Genomic DNA, 18,199 nt, shown 5'->3' with positions numbered 1-18,199 from the left:
ACGATCGCAAGGGCATGGGGTTTCATTTGCTCTGTTTCTCTTTCCCGGATTGCGCGTCATACCAAAAGACGTTAAAATATGGTACTTGTTGGTCCCTGCCTGGCGCTCGGCATTAATGGGTACAACAAGGACTGGTCGGCTCGGAGTCAGTATAATGTGTCTGAGTGGGGTATTCATGCTTCACTGCGGCATGGTATCTCAGTGGGCTAGCACTATAAAACCAGCTTCAGTCTGGGCTAGTACAAGCAGCCGCACATACACATACACACGCATGCACGTCGTCATATGAGCGAAATATTCTCAAGCACGACGTTAAACCCAATTTCACCTCACCTCACCTCACCTTTCCCGGATTGCACGTGCAACAACGTATTGCACGTCTCAAGGACGAACCAACTGACGTCACGTGCATGCATGTTGGATACATGTCACTAATCGCCGAGTTTAAGTCCTTGTGTCTACACAGGTTTGATAAATTTAGATGTTAAATTTTTGTATGCACAGTTTCTTTATGTGCCTAGTATAGTTCAGAATATTATCTTGAGCCTCAGTTTCTCTTGGATTGCGTTTTCTTTACCTTTACACATTTCACTTTGCTTCAGGTGTCCTCAAAAGGTGACGAAATACTTTATCTGACATAATTTGCATCTATAACTATTACGTCATATATACTTGGTAAAGAGCGTAACGCGTGACAATAGTTTCAATCTATTTGCATGTCCGTATTACGATTTTGTTTCCTTGTACAGCGAAGAATATATTTAATTCCAACTACTCTATCAAGTTGTCGTTAAGAGTCCTTGTAATTTCCTTGAAGAATCGTTTCCCAGTACACCATGCCAGTGGACGGAACCAACTGTTTGAGATCAGGGATTGTCACAACCTTGTAGCTTGTCAAAATCTTTGGAGCGTTGCACCAAGGGATGGAGCATCACACATTTTGGGAGACATTTTGTACATTTTAGTGTCATTTTGGAAACGTGCAAATGCAAGGGCCGCTTGAGGGGTTTGAGGGCTGATATAAAAGACTGCCACATCGGCATACGATAACCTGTTTTTATCGTGCAGGTGAATGCATTACATTATCACCTTGTTGGAAAACATTGCCGTTGGAAAGCAGCCTGCGCACTAAGGGACGTAACTCCAATTCCTACCATTCGGGCAAATATTACTCGCCTATTCAAATTGCACGGACAAGCAATTTTAGCTCGGCAGGGTTGGGTAATATGGGTTTCGTTATTACACCCCCCGTGATATGGCCATCTAAATGTCGGCTATATATCGCACAAGCTCATGTCTCATCCTCACAGGGACATGACAAACGTGCAAATCATCTCTTGGTTTCCAGAACACCATGTCAATTCTCTAAAGCCGTAGCACGTTGTCCACCGTCTGTCAGTCCGTTCGTCCGCTCGTGTTTTGGATTTTGTTCTCAATACTTTGTTTTCGGAAAAGAAATAAAATTTCGTTTATTATGGAATATTTCAATACCAGATAGGTTGTAAAAGATTATAGTACTTCCTGCGAAGTTGCGAAAAATATCACGTGCATGTTTCCAAAATATTAGTCTATCTCACAGACCCTGAACCACATTATTTTCCCTTAAGCCAAGCTATCTCTGCAGTGCTAAAGCCCTAAATAAAGCAAGTCTAGATTTCCTCAGGTTCTGAATCTCTGGTATCCCCACACTCCGGCACAGCGCTGACTTAACATAACATCACTGCCACAGGCTAATTTGCATATCACGTGACCGGACTTTTCTCTTGTTTGTAATCAAACGCGCATATTCAAAATAAGAAGAGACTGGACTCACGAAAGCATTTCGGCGCTCACTTAATAATGTTGTACATTGTTACATATATATTCGTCCACAACTGCGACAGTAAGGTCTATGACTGTACATATTTAGATATCAAACTGGCTGCATCGTTTGCTCTCCATCAGCTTCGATGACAGCACGTGAAGCCGTACAACCGATGTCAACAAACGATCGCTACGCAAATCGAAATAGTGTTACATGTTTTTGGATATTTTCTCAGTGAATCTAAACCATTCTATTAAAGATGTTTAGTTAGATGTGTAGACTTGTCAAAAATAAAACAGTTAAAGAAATCTGTACATTATATTGAATGGACATTGCAAGATGTGACGAATCGTCACATTTTTCTGGCCTGTGGCAGAGATACTAGGCTGGCTTGGCGCATGGAACTCTGGGTAGGAGAGTGTGGTATCCCTGGGGCTCCTTTTCAATTTAAATGAGCTTGTTTGTTACTATCAAAATTATATATATTTAGAGATTAAGCGTTAGTCTACCAAAATATCAGTAACACTGGAATGGGTGTTAGCAAAATACTTTTTTTTCTATAAAGAATATTGCATTGAGACTGCAGTCAACACCGCACTTCGTAGCTTGACTAGATATAGTATTCATCTCTGTAAGATGCACCTCATTTGGTACGTGGTGAACCACAATGCCTTGGCGATATTCCTCTATAGTATACTCCTCACAAAAACTTAAGCAACAAGTATTTTCAGTGTAACATCTTTATCAATCTCGATAACGATTTTTGCCGACATGTTACTGAAAGGTAAATATTCAAAGAATACATATTAACCTTAAGTGCCAGTCAAACTGTTTTATCTCATGACATTGACATCACCACCCGAACACAACCACCCTCAGGAACAACATGCAAAATGTGAGGCATGACTGTGCTCCACTCTTCACAAATGCACTCTGATCGGTGTAAACCTACCTGTAATCATTCCTTTGCCACAACAAGCGGGTCCTAACTTCATTTTTATGGATGATAATGTCCGAGAAGGAGTTGTTTACGATGTTGTTTAGATCAACATCACACATATGGACTGGCCTGCAAGGTCACGTGATCTTAATCCCATTAAACATGCTTGGGGCATTATTGGAAGTCGTGTTTACGGTCTCCATGTTCACCCCCAGACTCTGGGTGACCTTGAGCAGGCGTTACAAAGAGAATGGCAGAACATTCCACAACAGCAACTTTAAAGGCTCATTTGGTCAATGCAAAGACGTGTAGAAGCTTGCATTTGTGCTCATGGTGGTCATACGTATTACTGAACACTGCTTCACTGTCCAAAACTGACTTGAACCTTAATGTTAACACTTTGCTACATCAATCCAGCACATTTTGCACGATTGTTTTGCAGGTACATGCTTTCGATGATTTGTAAGTCTATTATTGCTCAATACCATTTCATTTCATTTTGTGAATAGTGTGTACGTTTCACCTTTCTATTGCATCATTCAGTGATTTGCAATTTCAATAAATGAAAATGTAATGAACCTACAAATATGTGTTGCTTAACTTTTTGTGAGGAGTATATATTAAAAGTACACTTGCAAGTTTTGAGCTGGCTACTGTTTCTATATAATAGATGGCGCCACTCTTAACTGCGGAATGTTTTTGTGACAAGCCCGAATCACGTACCATACTGTTCAAATATGACAGGGCTTAACAACACTATAAAGCATTACAACTTGCAGGAGGACAACTATCATTTATGTATGTGGCATATTCAGTTTTGATTGTGTAACAACACCCCAGCAATATTCCAGTGATCAACATCATGACCATCGATCTAGGTTACTGGGATACGAATGTACACCACCATCACCTAACTATTTCTTGTTGTTATAATCTGGTTCAGAACATTAAGCTTTCACCTTCAATTTTACTGTGATACTGTAGGGACAAAAACAAATGGTCATTATCTTTCATCATTTTATTTCTTTGATCCACAGCCAAGTCAATAATAAAGTTAAGTGTACATTACTTACAACACTGTTTCATTGTTTGGCCACATTAACTACTTGGTAGTGTATGTAGTCAGCCAGACTGGGCAACACAACAGGGTAACAAACATGGCAGCTTGGCTGCTGTCGGAGATTATCACATACATAAATAGGACTAAGAAAATACCATCAACAATAACTTCACCCCTTTAGTCTTTGTAAAACTTCAAACACAAAGCTTCACATCAATATATCAATTCACTAATGTTATAAAATCAAGACATTAACAGAGCAATATAATGTTTTTAGACTGAATGAGTTACGGCTTGTAAGCAAGTGAATATAATAGTATTCAGGCATTCCTTAACAGTGCTTTCCTCAATCAAAATGAACAATTATATCTAAACATAGAATGTCCTTTATGGAAATTAAATTTAACGTTAATTGTGGCACTACAGAATCTCACTTCTTGCAAATACTGACAGTTAACTAAAGTTTGAGTATACTGATGGTGATATTTTCTTGAGACCATAGCACTCATATCACACGAGACTTTATGCAGTGTACTTTGAAATCATGCTTAACTCTTCAGAGAAATGACTCACATTCTTATTTCTTCAGATGCAAATCAAACTAGATAAGCACAGCTATTCTCAAAATATACACAAAAGAAAAGATTCTTTTGCAAAAATAATATCCCAAGAAGACTTCATCAAGTCAGATCTATTCTTTGAGTCAGTGATGCAATTTGCACATGATAAAACACTTCGTTGAAGCCCAGCATCGAAGCATAAGACCAATCACTCCCTTTTCAATGGGAATTGTTGATACTGGCTTAAGTTCCTTTCAGGGAAGGTGTTATATCGTGTAGAATGCCAAATGTATGGCAGCAAACCATCATTTGTCCATGGAAGGCAATACCCTGCCTTAATGCCATTACAGTTATCACAGTTCAAATAATCCGTCCAAGAAAGATAGCATCATCGGACATACAGTCTGGTCCTGTTATTGGTACGAAACCCAGTTTTGCGTAGCAGTCCATCATGTATTTATCTCCTACTGTTAGTTCACAGTGCACACCAATGGAACCACTGGTTTTTACAGCACAAAGGGCACAGGCAAGAAGTCTTTTAGGAACTGCAGGGTCCTCGATTCGGTTTGGCAGGACATCAACACGCAGTAATGATGGATACCGTTTGTAAAGAACCTCTGGGATCATCTGCTGCTCATTGTGAAAACTTAGGATCAGCTCCTACAAAAGAGAAAAATAGATATGTTTGGATTCATAAATGGTACAGATCCAGATTTCAGCCAACTTCAAATTGAGACAAACAGACAAAGCAGCCCTGGTAAAAGATGGTTAAACTACAAGATCATGACATGACAATTCATACATCTGTCATTTCAGTCAGCTAACCACAAGTATGGAGGTACTAAAGTACTGTCGGAAATAGAAAAAACTTTTTCTCACTGATATCTACAATTTATGTAGTTAATATGTGAAAGTGAGAAATATCTGTTAAAGTTCGGCCTAACTACAGTCTCAGTGGTAGGGAGATAGGGAGATAGGAAACGTGGAAAAAGGACTTTATTACATATATTACAAAGGACAATCTTTAAATGTCAATTTCGAAATTAAACTTAGCTTCATTATAAACAATAGCCGTCGTAAACAATAATAACTTTAATACTGAAACTATGAAGGATGAATTTACTACGGAGTCTCACTATCACTATAAAAAGAAACAGGTAGGAGGGGTCATCTCAAAAGCAAATCCAGGACAGGTGTCGCAGATGGTGGTTGGGGTCAGGCTGGTGGATAGAGATATAAGCCGAGATAAGTTAACCCTTTAGGGGAATTAAACTGGGAAGCAAACGGCATGTCATAACAATTTACAAATAATATCCAGCTCTAATAATAATTATAATAATTGGCTTGTATAGCGCCTAGTTTCCATCATAGATGCTCAACGGCGCTGCATACATCGTTAAAAACACAATAAGTGTGAAAAGAGTTCTATTCAGAAGCCATCTTGAAGAAGTAGGTTTTGAGCATTGTTCCACAGAGCTGGTGCTGCTACAGAAAAGGCTCTATCACCAATTGATGTTTTAGTGCTTGGCTGTGTTAGTCTTAACGTATCTTTTGATCTAAGCTCTGTCGATCTTCTGGTGGTCATGCCACCTATATATTTTGAGACATTTAATACGATGGCTGATTTAAGCTATTCCATGGGTACCCTTTTACACATCTCAACATGAACGTTATGAAAGAAAGACACAATGGATATTAATCAACAGATTAGACATATTCAACACACATGAATAAGCATAAAATATCTTTGAGATGACCCCTTGTGCCTGTGGGCAGCACGTGCATTTCATGTCAGATGAGTCGACAGTCCATCATCATACCTGGCTGAGCGTCCTAATTGTCATCTATAGTCTGATCTATTTTGCTCAATTTTACGAGTAAACATGCTTTTCTGGATATCCTGTTACGCATCCCACTGAATGCCAAGTTAGGCCATTGTGGGTTATTTCAATATATGCTTTTTGTAAATTTTAGGAATACAGAGTAACAGCCTAAAAACAGGTTTTTTTTCTATTTCCGACAGTACTTTAGTTACCAAATCAACAGTATTCATTCAATGTTCAGGGGAAAGCATCAAATATTCAGTGCGAGAGATCAACTACAGTACTGCATTGTATACATACATCTGCTGGTGAAAGATCATCTTTGTCAGGTTTGGGGTATTTCTGGCACATGGAGGGAATCCAAGCAATCTTGGTCTTTTGGTGTAGCTGCTTGCTGTCTAGAGCACAAAGGGCATAGCCACAGATTCCTTCTTCATCCTCGACGACAAAGCAGTATTCATGGCTGTTCGTGACCAGGCCTCCCAGCAACCTGGAATTAACACGTCCTCATTACCATCACAAGAACTAAAATTTTGGTAAGGAATCTAACCTCACACTCTTTCCCATATTTGAAACAGATTTAATGTATTTTTAGGAAATGCAAGAAATATGTTAAATGTAAACTTTCCATTTCACATTTTCGACAAGTTGGGGTTTCAGTAAAAAAAATATTTTACCCCGTTAGCTAAATCTTTAGGAAAATTACACTCGAAAGCCTTGTAGTACAGGATATAGGTTATTCAAGAACCTTTCAGACCATTAGTGATTGAATGACAGAAGGCTCATATTTAGGAAGGCAAAATGAATACTTTGAAGGCACAATTACTACATCACAATACCATAAATCAAAAAAACATTTCTAACATGAAGTTTAGTTTGCTCATGGATTTTCATACCTGTCTCCCATGAGTTGTGGATTATCTGGAAAGACATCTGTGCCATCCATGCCATCATCACAAGTCTTCAGACACACTTTGTACACTTGATCCTGAAGAGTTATTTTCTTCATTAAGACATACTCACAATGTACTCCCAAGATATATTATGAACAGTCATCTGACCCTAGAAGCCAACAGCATTTATTAACTTTGTCCAAATAACTTTTGCAATGAAGTGATTTAGGTTCTTTCAGGAAAGAAATCTTGTGCAAAAAGAATAAACGTGAGAAAAAATTTACATCATAGAAACGCTTGCAAGAATCCAATGCCATCTGAAAATTATATATTCAGAGTGTGAATATCTTCTATTTGGGTAGAAAAATCTCAGTATATATTGGTTTTTCGACATGAACTCACCTTATCATTAGGATGGTAAGGTCTATAGACATATTGTTTCTTGACAAAAGTGTCAGGGGCAGTCATGAAGAATAGATCATGAGCAGTGTCAATCGGCAACATTCGCTGTGAACAGATCAGAAGGGTGTTATGTAAGGATCAAGCCATGAACAGACTGATCCAAATTCAAATCACATGTTTCGCAAGCGCAAGATATTCCTGAATCCAGATGCTTAACTTGAAAAACAGCATAAAAGTTGCTGCAGTTTTTTGTACATTCATTTACTCACATGTCAAAATGTGTGACACATGAACCTTGTGCCATAAGTTTTCAATGTTTCACAAAGCTTCACATTAATATTCAACTGGGTTCAGGAAACAAATTGAAAAATTACATTTACCATATAATATTACTTCTTATTAAAACAAGCAAACTACTTATCACTTACTTGTTGGCTGAGAGCCTAAAACATTCAAATTATATTAGCATTTCTTCCTTCTTTCAGGCTGATTCACTGTTGCTTTTGCACTTTATCTCAAGTTTTTGCTATCTTGCTAAATGTTAACCACTGTGAAAGTTGGACAGTTTCAAAATTACAGGAGAAAATTCTTTTTCAAAGCATTCTTGATGGTCATAAATATGAAATTTAGGTGTCAGGAAAGACAAATAAGTAACTTTTCTGTCTTTTGAAATATATTCCAAGAGGGGCTGGGAAAGCTTGCAAGCATACAAAATATGCAATAACAAAAATGTACAAAATGTACAAGCTATATTTTTAACAACTTAAATAATCTGTGTTGACCAAGAATCAAGTCAATAAGCATTATGCTCTACCTTAAGTTGGTCAACAACATGATATTTATAAGGTCAAATCAGTTAACTTTGCAGTTGTGAAGGTTGACTAAAATCATTCAACTTTCTGAATTAGTCAGTGTCTACTCCGGGGATTTTGTGTGCGACATTAACATTAAACAAATGAAATTGGGAACAAGCCATTAACTGCAATGTCTTCTTTACAACACACTGCAGTGGGCAAAATGATATCAAAATATATTCCAAAGACAATATAAGTGAATATGTTCAGATTGTCCAACTTTCACGGATTATGAAAGAAACAAAGCATTATCGCAGCGCACTTTCTGTAATGAAAGATATCTATTAGCACATGGTAAAAACACCACTGGAAACCGTTTACTTGAAGAAATTAATGTTCAGAAAATTTTCCCATTTTTCCGCTCACTAAGATTTATCAACCTCTGTATGGAGATAGAAACATTTGATGGTGTGTAACAGTGTTTGAAATTACTTTCATTAAGTTGGTTTTTTTGCAGAATCATGCACACTGGCATAACAAGTTCTAAAAACAGTCACTAAATTGACCACATTATCCTTTGACAAAGATTCAAACACTGTTCTTATTAAGACTCCTCAATCATCAACTGTCAAATGACAAGTGGAAGCGTCAATAAAAGTTTCTATCACATAATAAAGAGGTTCTCTCAATGCTGAAAGTGTTTACATGTAAAGAGCTTCTGTCAAACTGTTTTTTAAAAGCCAAATCGCCCATGCAACAGGGAAAACAATCCTTTAAATGGATAGGATTTTGCACTAACAAATAACATTAAGAAAAAATTCTGAACCTTTCACTGTACACAATGGTACAAACTTCAGATTACAAATATTTTCTCTGAACATAATTCAAGTTGATTCTTGATTTGCAGAATATTTCGAACATGAATTAAGAATGATCCAACTGCCATGGAAATTTCACAAGCATTTTCTGAAACATTTGCCTGAACTGTGCAAAAACTAAATATTCTGCAACACTGACAAGAAACAAATTGAATTTTAAGAAAAGCTTTAAATTTGGCATGTGAAAGCCATCAGAGCTGAAACGCATGCTCATAGCGCGAGCAGCAGCGTAACCTGTGAAGGAAGCAAGAATTAAACTTGAGATAAAAGTGCAACAACCGCAGAGATCAGCTGAAATTGGAGAGAAGATATTAGTTGGGACTTGGAATGGGGGAAACCACCATGATGATGATTGTTGTGCATCCAGCGCATGTGGCAACAAGCTCCCTGGATATACATACTTGGAACTCTGCCTGCAGACCGCCTCGAAAGACCCAGGGTTCTTGGTCTCCGCTAACGAATGCCTCCTTATAGCCTTTTGTAAGCCCTATTATTGTTAAAAAAAAGAAATAGGTAGAACTCATTAGTGACCTGACAAAACCAATTCAGGTTGGTTGACGGTTGAAATGGTTTACTTAATTTTACAGTTACACATCTTACCTTACAAGTTCAATAGTTACCTCGACGATACAATTCATCGATGTTGCTACTTGAACAAGACGTACTTGCATGCTAGTTCACCTCCAGGGGGTATGATAATGTCAAAGAACTTTGTACAGCTTTCGTCGCGATATAGGTTTGCAAATACCAATTCAAAATGTACTAAACTAAAATTGAAATGTTGATGAAACATGACGTTCCATTTGAATGACTTGAAATAATTTCAGACAAAAATAACCCAGCCAAAAGAAATCTGAAAGCCTTACCAACCTCTATCTTTTTGTACCATGTTTGCAAACCTCTGACTAGGCAAGATGAGAAGGCACAGGAATCCAAATTCAATTACATCTGTATGAGAATATATAGCTCAAAGATCTTAAACAGTTTCATTAGAATTAATGAGGTGATGGACAGATCTAAATTTTGGCACACTCAATTTTCTGATTAAAATCAAGACAATTGAGGGCATAGATGCGAACTGAAAATATTCATCATACATATGAAATTTAAGTTGGATTCAAAACTCTCCAATCCGAGAGCAAATATCTGCATCTGAAACCATCATCTCCATTTCAGCAAGGCCCTAGCTTCCAGGAGTTTCATAACAGAATATTCCTCAATTACAAAAAGGTAAGATACACAAAAAATCATTGATTTACAACACTTGCATTTTCTCTTTTCTGTTCAGTAAGATTATGAAAATATATCATTATGAATCATATCTTCTTAAACCCACACTGAAACACCTGGAAGTTCATGAACGTTTTGGTGAAATGGAGATGCTATGTCCATGTGTAAAGAAAATCAAGTCATGCAGAACCTGTGTAAATGAACAATGATTAGTGAGCCTGGGAAAGCTGTACAAAGCGCTAACTGCGGTAGAAGAGTGTTGGCCCAAACCCAAACACATAGAATGCGTACATGTTAGAGATCCTTGCAAGTGACACACAGCCATGTATGGAACTCGACCACCTCCTGAAAGAACACAAGCAAACAGAACATTAGTATGTGCCTATCACTGGTCATCCGCACTGAAAGTAAGGACTAAATGCCAGTCTATATAATAGACTCCCTTACTCACCAACAGATTTATTTGATCAATTAGGAGACAATTTAGTCCTTAAAAAGATTAAATTTATTTGTCCTACAAGGCATTATCTTCAAACCCACTGTTCAGTTAAGCATTCTTTAAGACTTCATCTTACACTATGGAAAGGTTTGACATTTCTCACAAAACAAGAGCTTCACAAGACACAAAAAGCGCAGATATGTATTACTAGAAAGACTATAAAAAACTGAAATAAACAGGGAAAAAGATAATGCCTGAAAATGTTCTAGCCATGTCCACAACACTGAAGATGTCAACATTATTTAAGGAATTACACCTTAAAAATGGCTGTGACTTAGTTAACTGTCGCAGCATTCAAGAGCCACAATATTATCATGCTTATAAAGAGCCAAGCTGTACAAGACGTATTTCTTAGCACCAAATCGTTTAACATTATCTTAACAAGCACATCAAAACAGTGACTAAGATAAATGGTTTCAGTATATTTTCATGAATTTAACTTTAAAATCTAATCTCATGTTACCAAACTTGATAAAAAACGCAATACAAATCTGTCCATGTCCTGCAAAATGAACAATCTGAAACCATATTTAATTTTGTGTACTATTAATCTTACCAGAAAAATACATGAAAACTAACTACAAGATGGCGTTGTAAACGGACATCAAAACAACCCACATAATTTTATCAATAATACTGAGGCTCAAGAACAGGACAAGATTACAATGCTGTCAGCCAAAGGGACACATGCATAGAAATGTTGCGTTTTCATAAAAATTGACAATTACCCATCCACTTGACATAAGCACAGCATGTTTGTAGTACTCCTCGAAGATCCCACAGATATGGGAAGATGTCAGACAAAAGAGACCTGTTGGGCATGGCCACAAGGCGATCATACAACTCCAACACAGCTCCAACACTATCCTCAAACCTCTTAGCAACTTCAAACCAGTGTGTCACCTGAAATAAAAGCAAATTAGTGAATACTGCAGGAACTTGTCCAAGATCATCTGTACTGTCATCCGAAGAACCTTTGCAATGCTTCAAACTCTGAGTGTGATAAGTTTTACGTCACTTTCAGCAATATTCCAGCAACATCACAGCAGTGACACAAGAAATGGGCTTCACACATTGTACCCATGTTGGGAATCAAACCCGGCTCTTCCGTATGATGAGGGAACGCTTTAACCACAAGGCTACTCCACCGCCACTTCAAACTGAAGAAATCTATGATAAATGGTGACGAACTGACCATAAGCTATACGCAATGTGTTTGATCTGACACTTCATTACAGTTGAGCAACATTCTGTGTTTTAACTGTTGACTCAAAAACTTAAGTTTGTTTGAAAAGAAAAATGAACATGCCACTGAATTGCAATATATAGACATGTCTACTCAACATGCTCAACAAAAACAAAATCTCATAGCACAATAATTTTTCCTTTACCTGATCTTTGATTTTCTTTGCACCATTTGCACTTGAGATTACATGAGCATTTGCCCTAAGCCAGTACAGATCCTGCATCATTTCACAACCCCTGGACCCGTATTCAAAAGGTGTGTAGAACAAGTCCACAAGCAATGAAATGTTCTCATGGGTAAGATTACCACTTGATGTAAATTCAACTCCATTAGATGTTTCCACAACCTCTTCACAATTTGTAATGTCTGTACTGTTTCTTTCTCCTGTCTTTTCCAAAGCAGTCACTTCTATCTGCATCAGAGATTCTGACGATTCGTTTTTGGGAATACTATGGACATTTGAAGGTATTGCACTAACCCCTGTTGGAACACAATCCATGGGTTCAAGTTCTGAATTGTCAGCCACAAATTCTGTATCAGATATGGGCACCTCAACAAGACTGTTCACAGGATTCATTGAAGGCTGCATGTAAGATACATTGTCCACTTCAGCCATGTTGGAATCCATGGAATTTAATGGAGGGATTGGTAATGAAACATTTTTGTCTTCAGATTCAAATGTTGTTGTTGTTGGTGTTAATGCTGTACATGTGCTGACCACAACATTGGACATGGGCATCATAGGTGGGGAGGGGCGCTTAGGAGGGAGGCGTCTTGCAGAGAACTCCACCAACCACTCGCTAACAGCTATCTTCAGTGCCTGCCTGGGCTGGTAGCGAGTGTCAAACCTTGTTGGAATGTCCTCATCTGAACTGAAATCACTTTCTGTCTCCAGCTTTATGTCAGACGCCACAGGACTTAATCTGTCACCTGAAATGCAAATTATAAAAATGCAAATTTACATTAAAGTATTTGGCATCTATAGGATCATGATGTGTACTCTTCCACAAGCAAATTGCATGTTTATCCAGTCAAAAAAATCAGATGGTGCAATACCAGTCTCTAATATTCTCTTCCAAAAAATATCCTGAAAATGTACCTCTAAACAACTTCAACTCAAGGTTTCTTTACCTGATATGATATCTTTTTTCACTCCGTCCACGTTGGACTTGCACCACTGTGCCAATGTGTGACACGCTATGAAATTAGCTTCAAATTCAGTGTTTGGATTTGTCATCACACCCCTCAGGTATGGAATGATTTCAGGCGACCGTCCATCATATGGCCCAAGGAATATCCTTCTTGGATCATAATCATTGGCATGAATATTGTCCCATATCACAGGTGGGCGCTTCAACACAGAAGCAACTTCTTCCAATGACTGAATACTGAGTTTCTTGCTGATCACTTTAGGTCCTGAAAATTAAATAAATGACACCTTAGAATAGCCAAACCCAACTGAAAAGTACTGGGAAAATAATACTCTTTGAGATATCCCTGGGATGTCAGATGCTAAGTTAGGTCACATTCTAACAAGATCATAATTCAGCTTCTATGACTAGCACGGACAGAAATATCACTATACCAATCCTGTTTCACCAACTTCAAAACGGTATAAAGACAGGTCTGTTTCCATCTTATCAGTATTTGGGCAAACTGACTTTCACCATTAAATTTTCACCCTTGACAGATCCATTCCAGCAGGCCATGCAAGTAAGGTAAACACCATGGCATATTGGACTTTCACGGGTAATATGTTAACACCTTGAGCATGTACAAGTGCAGCATTATATTCAAAACATACCTGTCCACATGACATTGATCCCAGGCAGCAGTTTGCTACCTATAGTTGTTAGGTAGTCTGAGTTTAACACATTTGGTATTGCTCTGGAAGCACAATATTCTGAAACAAACATTCATGCAAGATTAATGTAATATGTTAAATAAGACCCTGAATAGTCAAACAATGCTTATTCTGTGGTGTTCCAACAATGTTCATGAACTCATTACAAACAATCAGAAGACAAAGTGGAGCAAGGAAAAACATTCCAGCAAATGAATTTTTTCTTCTATATATGCGAGTTCATTCTCACTGAATTAATTATAGTTTCAACTCAATTACATTGTAATTACAGTTAAGTTTATTTGTTCTTTTCCATTTATTCCGACATTCACATCTAGATGACTCTGCATTTAATAGCTTGATAGATATTGTCATGCTTGGCAAATTATATCCTTTCCAATTTAAAATTAAGAACAGTTTCCTGCTGTGTTGATTCAAAGGATCACAAATGTTTAAATTGTATCTATTCCAAGTTGAGGCTAGTAACAATTCAGTTTAAGGTGCTCACCTGTAGGACAGAATAAAAACTTTGGTTGGCCCAAATGCTCATATACTTCATTTGTAACCGAAGCTTGAGCAAAGGCTGATGACGGGAACACACTTCGATCTGCTTCACTTATTTCAGGATCAATGTCATCAAATAAGATGGCAAATGCTTTACAACCGAATGTTGAAACCTGAAACATATTGAACCAAATATATAAATCTTTCAATTATTTATAAAGTTCATCAAGGATGAGCATTTTAAAACCATATTGAACACTTAAATCTTATATTGTCAGCAATAAGTCTACAGAGTTCTTGAAATAATTTGTTTCAGACAAGCTAAGCTGTTCCAATGAAATACTGTTTTATTTGACAATCATATATATATATATATATAAATTCAAGCACATTTATGGATCACAAGAATCACTTCAGATGGATATTCTGAAAGATTACATTCACCAACATCGCTTGTATGCATAAATGAACACTATACTGTTACCTGTTCCAGTTTCCTTTTAAGGCATGTAATATCTTTTGTGCTGGAGAATGTGATGTCTAGACCAGGTGAGATGGCATAGACAAAATTCACATTGTTCTGATGTGCAGCTTCAACCAGATTTGTAAGATGATCTGCAAGGAAATTGCACTAAATGATCCATCCTTCATACTACAAATAGTAACACAAAGACAAACAATAATGACTTATGTTTTTTCTTGTTTTAATAGGAAGTCAAATCTGAGTTGGTAATGTGTATGAAGCATTAATTGATAAGTGTCAAGCATCAAAACACCTGTATGTATCAGTCTTAAGATGTTAACCTTCATGATTGTCTCAGGATTGGGAACATTGCTAATTACAGCTGTAATAAAATTATTGTGAAGTGTTGGTTGACAGTTGAGTCTTAAAATCTAGAATAGTTTCTTTCAAGTTACTTCAGTTAGCAGTAATGAACGATTACACAAAACTTCCCCTTTGTCAAGTCCAGCATTTCCAGACTTTTGAGTACAATTGTAACTTACCAGCTTCTTCAACAGAATACAGTTCTCTCCAGAAAGCCCTATGTTTACAGTCATCTTTGGGGGCATACATGTATGTGTTCAACCCCATTTTGTTCATCCTGAAAAAATGAAACATTACGAAATTTCAACCGTTGTCTGATTCTATGCTGCTGTATATATACACATCAATGTGAACACTTTTAGCTAATTTAATAAAGCACACACAAAAACTTACTCTCGTCAACTCTGCTCACTGCATACTATTGTTATGCATGTGTGTATGAAACTTTTCATTTGAAACATTAGATATTAACTTGATCTACTCATACACCTGCCTTAAACCTATAATGCATCAGATTATTACAAACATTACTTGGCGTTAGTGTTCATGCTTTGTTCACAATTCAATTAAACATAGTTTTCTATATTTTATATTCTTACCATGCAAAAAAGCAGCTTTCTTTGATCTGTGCTCCATGGTTTACCATAGAACCCTGTAAACAAATATTGCTAGAATGAGTACAAGGTTATAAATAACAAGGACCCTGAACACTAAGAAGCTATTCTTATCAGTTCAGAATAATCCAAGACACAATGTATAAACATAAAAGTATAAACCATTACACAAAACAGCACTTATGGTAGCATACCCAAGTTGTGAAAGCATGTTTTCTAACAGCCAATATGACTGATAACTATTATTAATGTGTGTCATTGTTGTCGACAACCTAACAGCAAACTCTTTAAGCTTAACACTGGGTTCATTATAGGTACTGTAGGTACAGTATTCAGTGTCTCATCATGAAGAGTGCCAGTCTCAGGATGGCAAGAAAGAGAAAGTGCGTTCACTAGAAACGTAAAGACTTCTGCCCATATCACCCACCTTAATCCCGAAACCCAACCCTAACGATTTAATGTCTGTGTGCACTATGCCATTTTAAAACTTATTCTATTAGGGCTTCTGGTCAAATCATAACCTGAATATACCAATCTTTTTCCTCATTAAAATTTACAGGACATGGGCAGAAGTCTTACCGAAGGAATTACCTAACAAATCATTCAATTCATCCATGACTTGTACTATTAGTTAGGTGAATTCTGTTGACTAATTCTGAGTTGTGTGTGGATGCAAAAAATATCAGCAATGCCGTCTGAGCTGTTCAGAAAAGGGATTCAAAAGGAAATGCCATTTTCAAAAAAATTCTTTTGAGCTGCAGAAATCGTTACTAATGTGACTATAACATAGGTGTGCGGGATTTTTATTGTTATTTGACGTAAGGTTCTTGTAATCGTTTCAAAATAAACGTACAAAAGACAAGATTAAAAAACCAGCTACACCAATCCGCCAAAACAGTTCTCTACGATCGTGTGAACTCCGATTGAGGTATTACCAATTCTAGGTTTATCTCTGGGAGTCTGTTTATCCCAGTGACCTATTTGCCAGTGCAATAAGCCAATCATGGCCGCAATACGAAAGAAAAATGGAGGTTCTCCGACGTTCCATTAACAGGATAATGAATTATATGAAAGGGGTTTAAGGGTCTGCCACTATTTACACGTCTTTACGGTAGGATGGTGGTTGATTTAGTACATATTTTAGTGAAAGCGAAACAATAGTCAATTTTGAGAAAATATCAACTTGATACAATCTGTCTTGTAATTCAAGTCAGCAGGCGCAAGACGCCATTTTGTTTTCACCGTCGGAATGCGACAAGTGCCCCGGATGAAAATAGAATTAGGTTTTCCTAAACACAAAATGATTGTATCTTTCCTTATGACGTTTCGTACGTATCTATACTTCGCAGTTTTTCATATTTCAGAATATTTTCACCAAATGAAAGGTTTTGATGACAGGAAACAATCTGTTTCTACAGGATCCAAGGTCGAATATTTCCCTCACCCTCAACAACACCGGACACGAATGTGCCGTCTTCCGCGCTGTTATCGTCAACTTCTTTCCCCGTCATTCTGGATCGTAGTTGGCGCTGAAATCCACCCTTTTGACATCTGCTCGCTATGGACCCAATTTTTGAGCTCCCTTTAACCATCAGCATGCACACTTTCTGTCCCTTCTTCTCGTGAAATAATTATTCTTCTGCTGACTTGTGGGTAATATGTACTTTCGGATGATACAAAGACGTTCATTGGCTACACGAATTATACTCAACCAATGAAATCCAGTCTGACATAGCGTTAAGTGACTGCTAATGCACCATGGGTAAAAAAAAGTGGCCAGAACCGGTTTGCACTGCCATTAACATGTTTCATGACAGCCCAGAAAGTCACAATGAGATACACATAAACATTGCCTGACAGCCGTGTCACCATCAGATATACACCAAATGCAAGCAACGATAGAAAACATATTTTGAAAAGGAGCAATAAAACAATAACCTGTACATTAAAATTACACTGTTCACTCCAAAATCATTTATCATACATAGCTTATATACATACACACCAGCGGTAATATATACCAAAAATTAAAAATATGTATTCAGATCGAGATCTACTTAAATATATGAAGCGAAAACTGCAGAAAACCAAGTATTATCGAAGAAGACTTTTGTAGATTTTGTTTTGTAAACATAAACAGAAATGACGTCACATAATATAGATACAGATCTATATATACATTCTTATTAAGCAGATATATGTAAACATTTGCATCCAAATACATGTCTCAGTTCCGATGATTGAAATAGACCTAGTTGTTTGAGTAGGGTTACAATTAGACTA

General features: G+C 37.2%; 1 protein-coding gene across 2 annotated transcripts; it reads right to left on the bottom strand.

Moving 5' to 3' along the window:
* Window positions 1–3,747: 3,747 nt before the first annotated feature.
* Window positions 3,748–17,572, bottom strand: LOC124267293 (protein O-GlcNAcase-like). 2 transcript variants are annotated; one of them, XM_046702212.1, is made up of 15 exons: window positions 17,361–17,571; window positions 15,902–15,954; window positions 15,482–15,579; window positions 14,961–15,091; window positions 14,481–14,649; window positions 13,934–14,032; window positions 13,261–13,545; window positions 12,275–13,059; window positions 11,612–11,786; window positions 10,676–10,729; window positions 9,556–9,641; window positions 7,483–7,587; window positions 7,084–7,175; window positions 6,488–6,677; window positions 3,748–5,024 (listed from the first exon to the last, which is right to left on the bottom strand). In XM_046702212.1, the coding sequence occupies exons 2-15, from the start codon at window positions 15,946–15,948 to the stop codon at window positions 4,725–4,727; spliced, it is 2,616 nt and encodes an 871-aa protein (XP_046558168.1). In that variant the 5' UTR covers window positions 15,949–15,954; window positions 17,361–17,571; the 3' UTR covers window positions 3,748–4,724. The 2 variants fall into 2 exon arrangements, with proteins under 2 accessions (XP_046558168.1, XP_046558169.1); XM_046702213.1 differs by lacking the exon at window positions 10,676–10,729 and having other exon boundaries at window positions 17,361–17,572.
* Between the last annotated feature and the right edge of the window lie 627 nt (window positions 17,573–18,199).

This window comes from Haliotis rubra, unplaced genomic scaffold, assembly GCF_003918875.1.
Source record: "Haliotis rubra isolate DU_JTF1 unplaced genomic scaffold, ASM391887v1 Scf130, whole genome shotgun sequence".
NCBI classification, from domain to species: Eukaryota; Metazoa; Mollusca; class Gastropoda; order Lepetellida; family Haliotidae; genus Haliotis; species Haliotis rubra.
The sequence above is the reverse complement of the archived record's forward strand: the minus strand, read 5'-3'. Positions and strand labels throughout refer to the sequence as shown.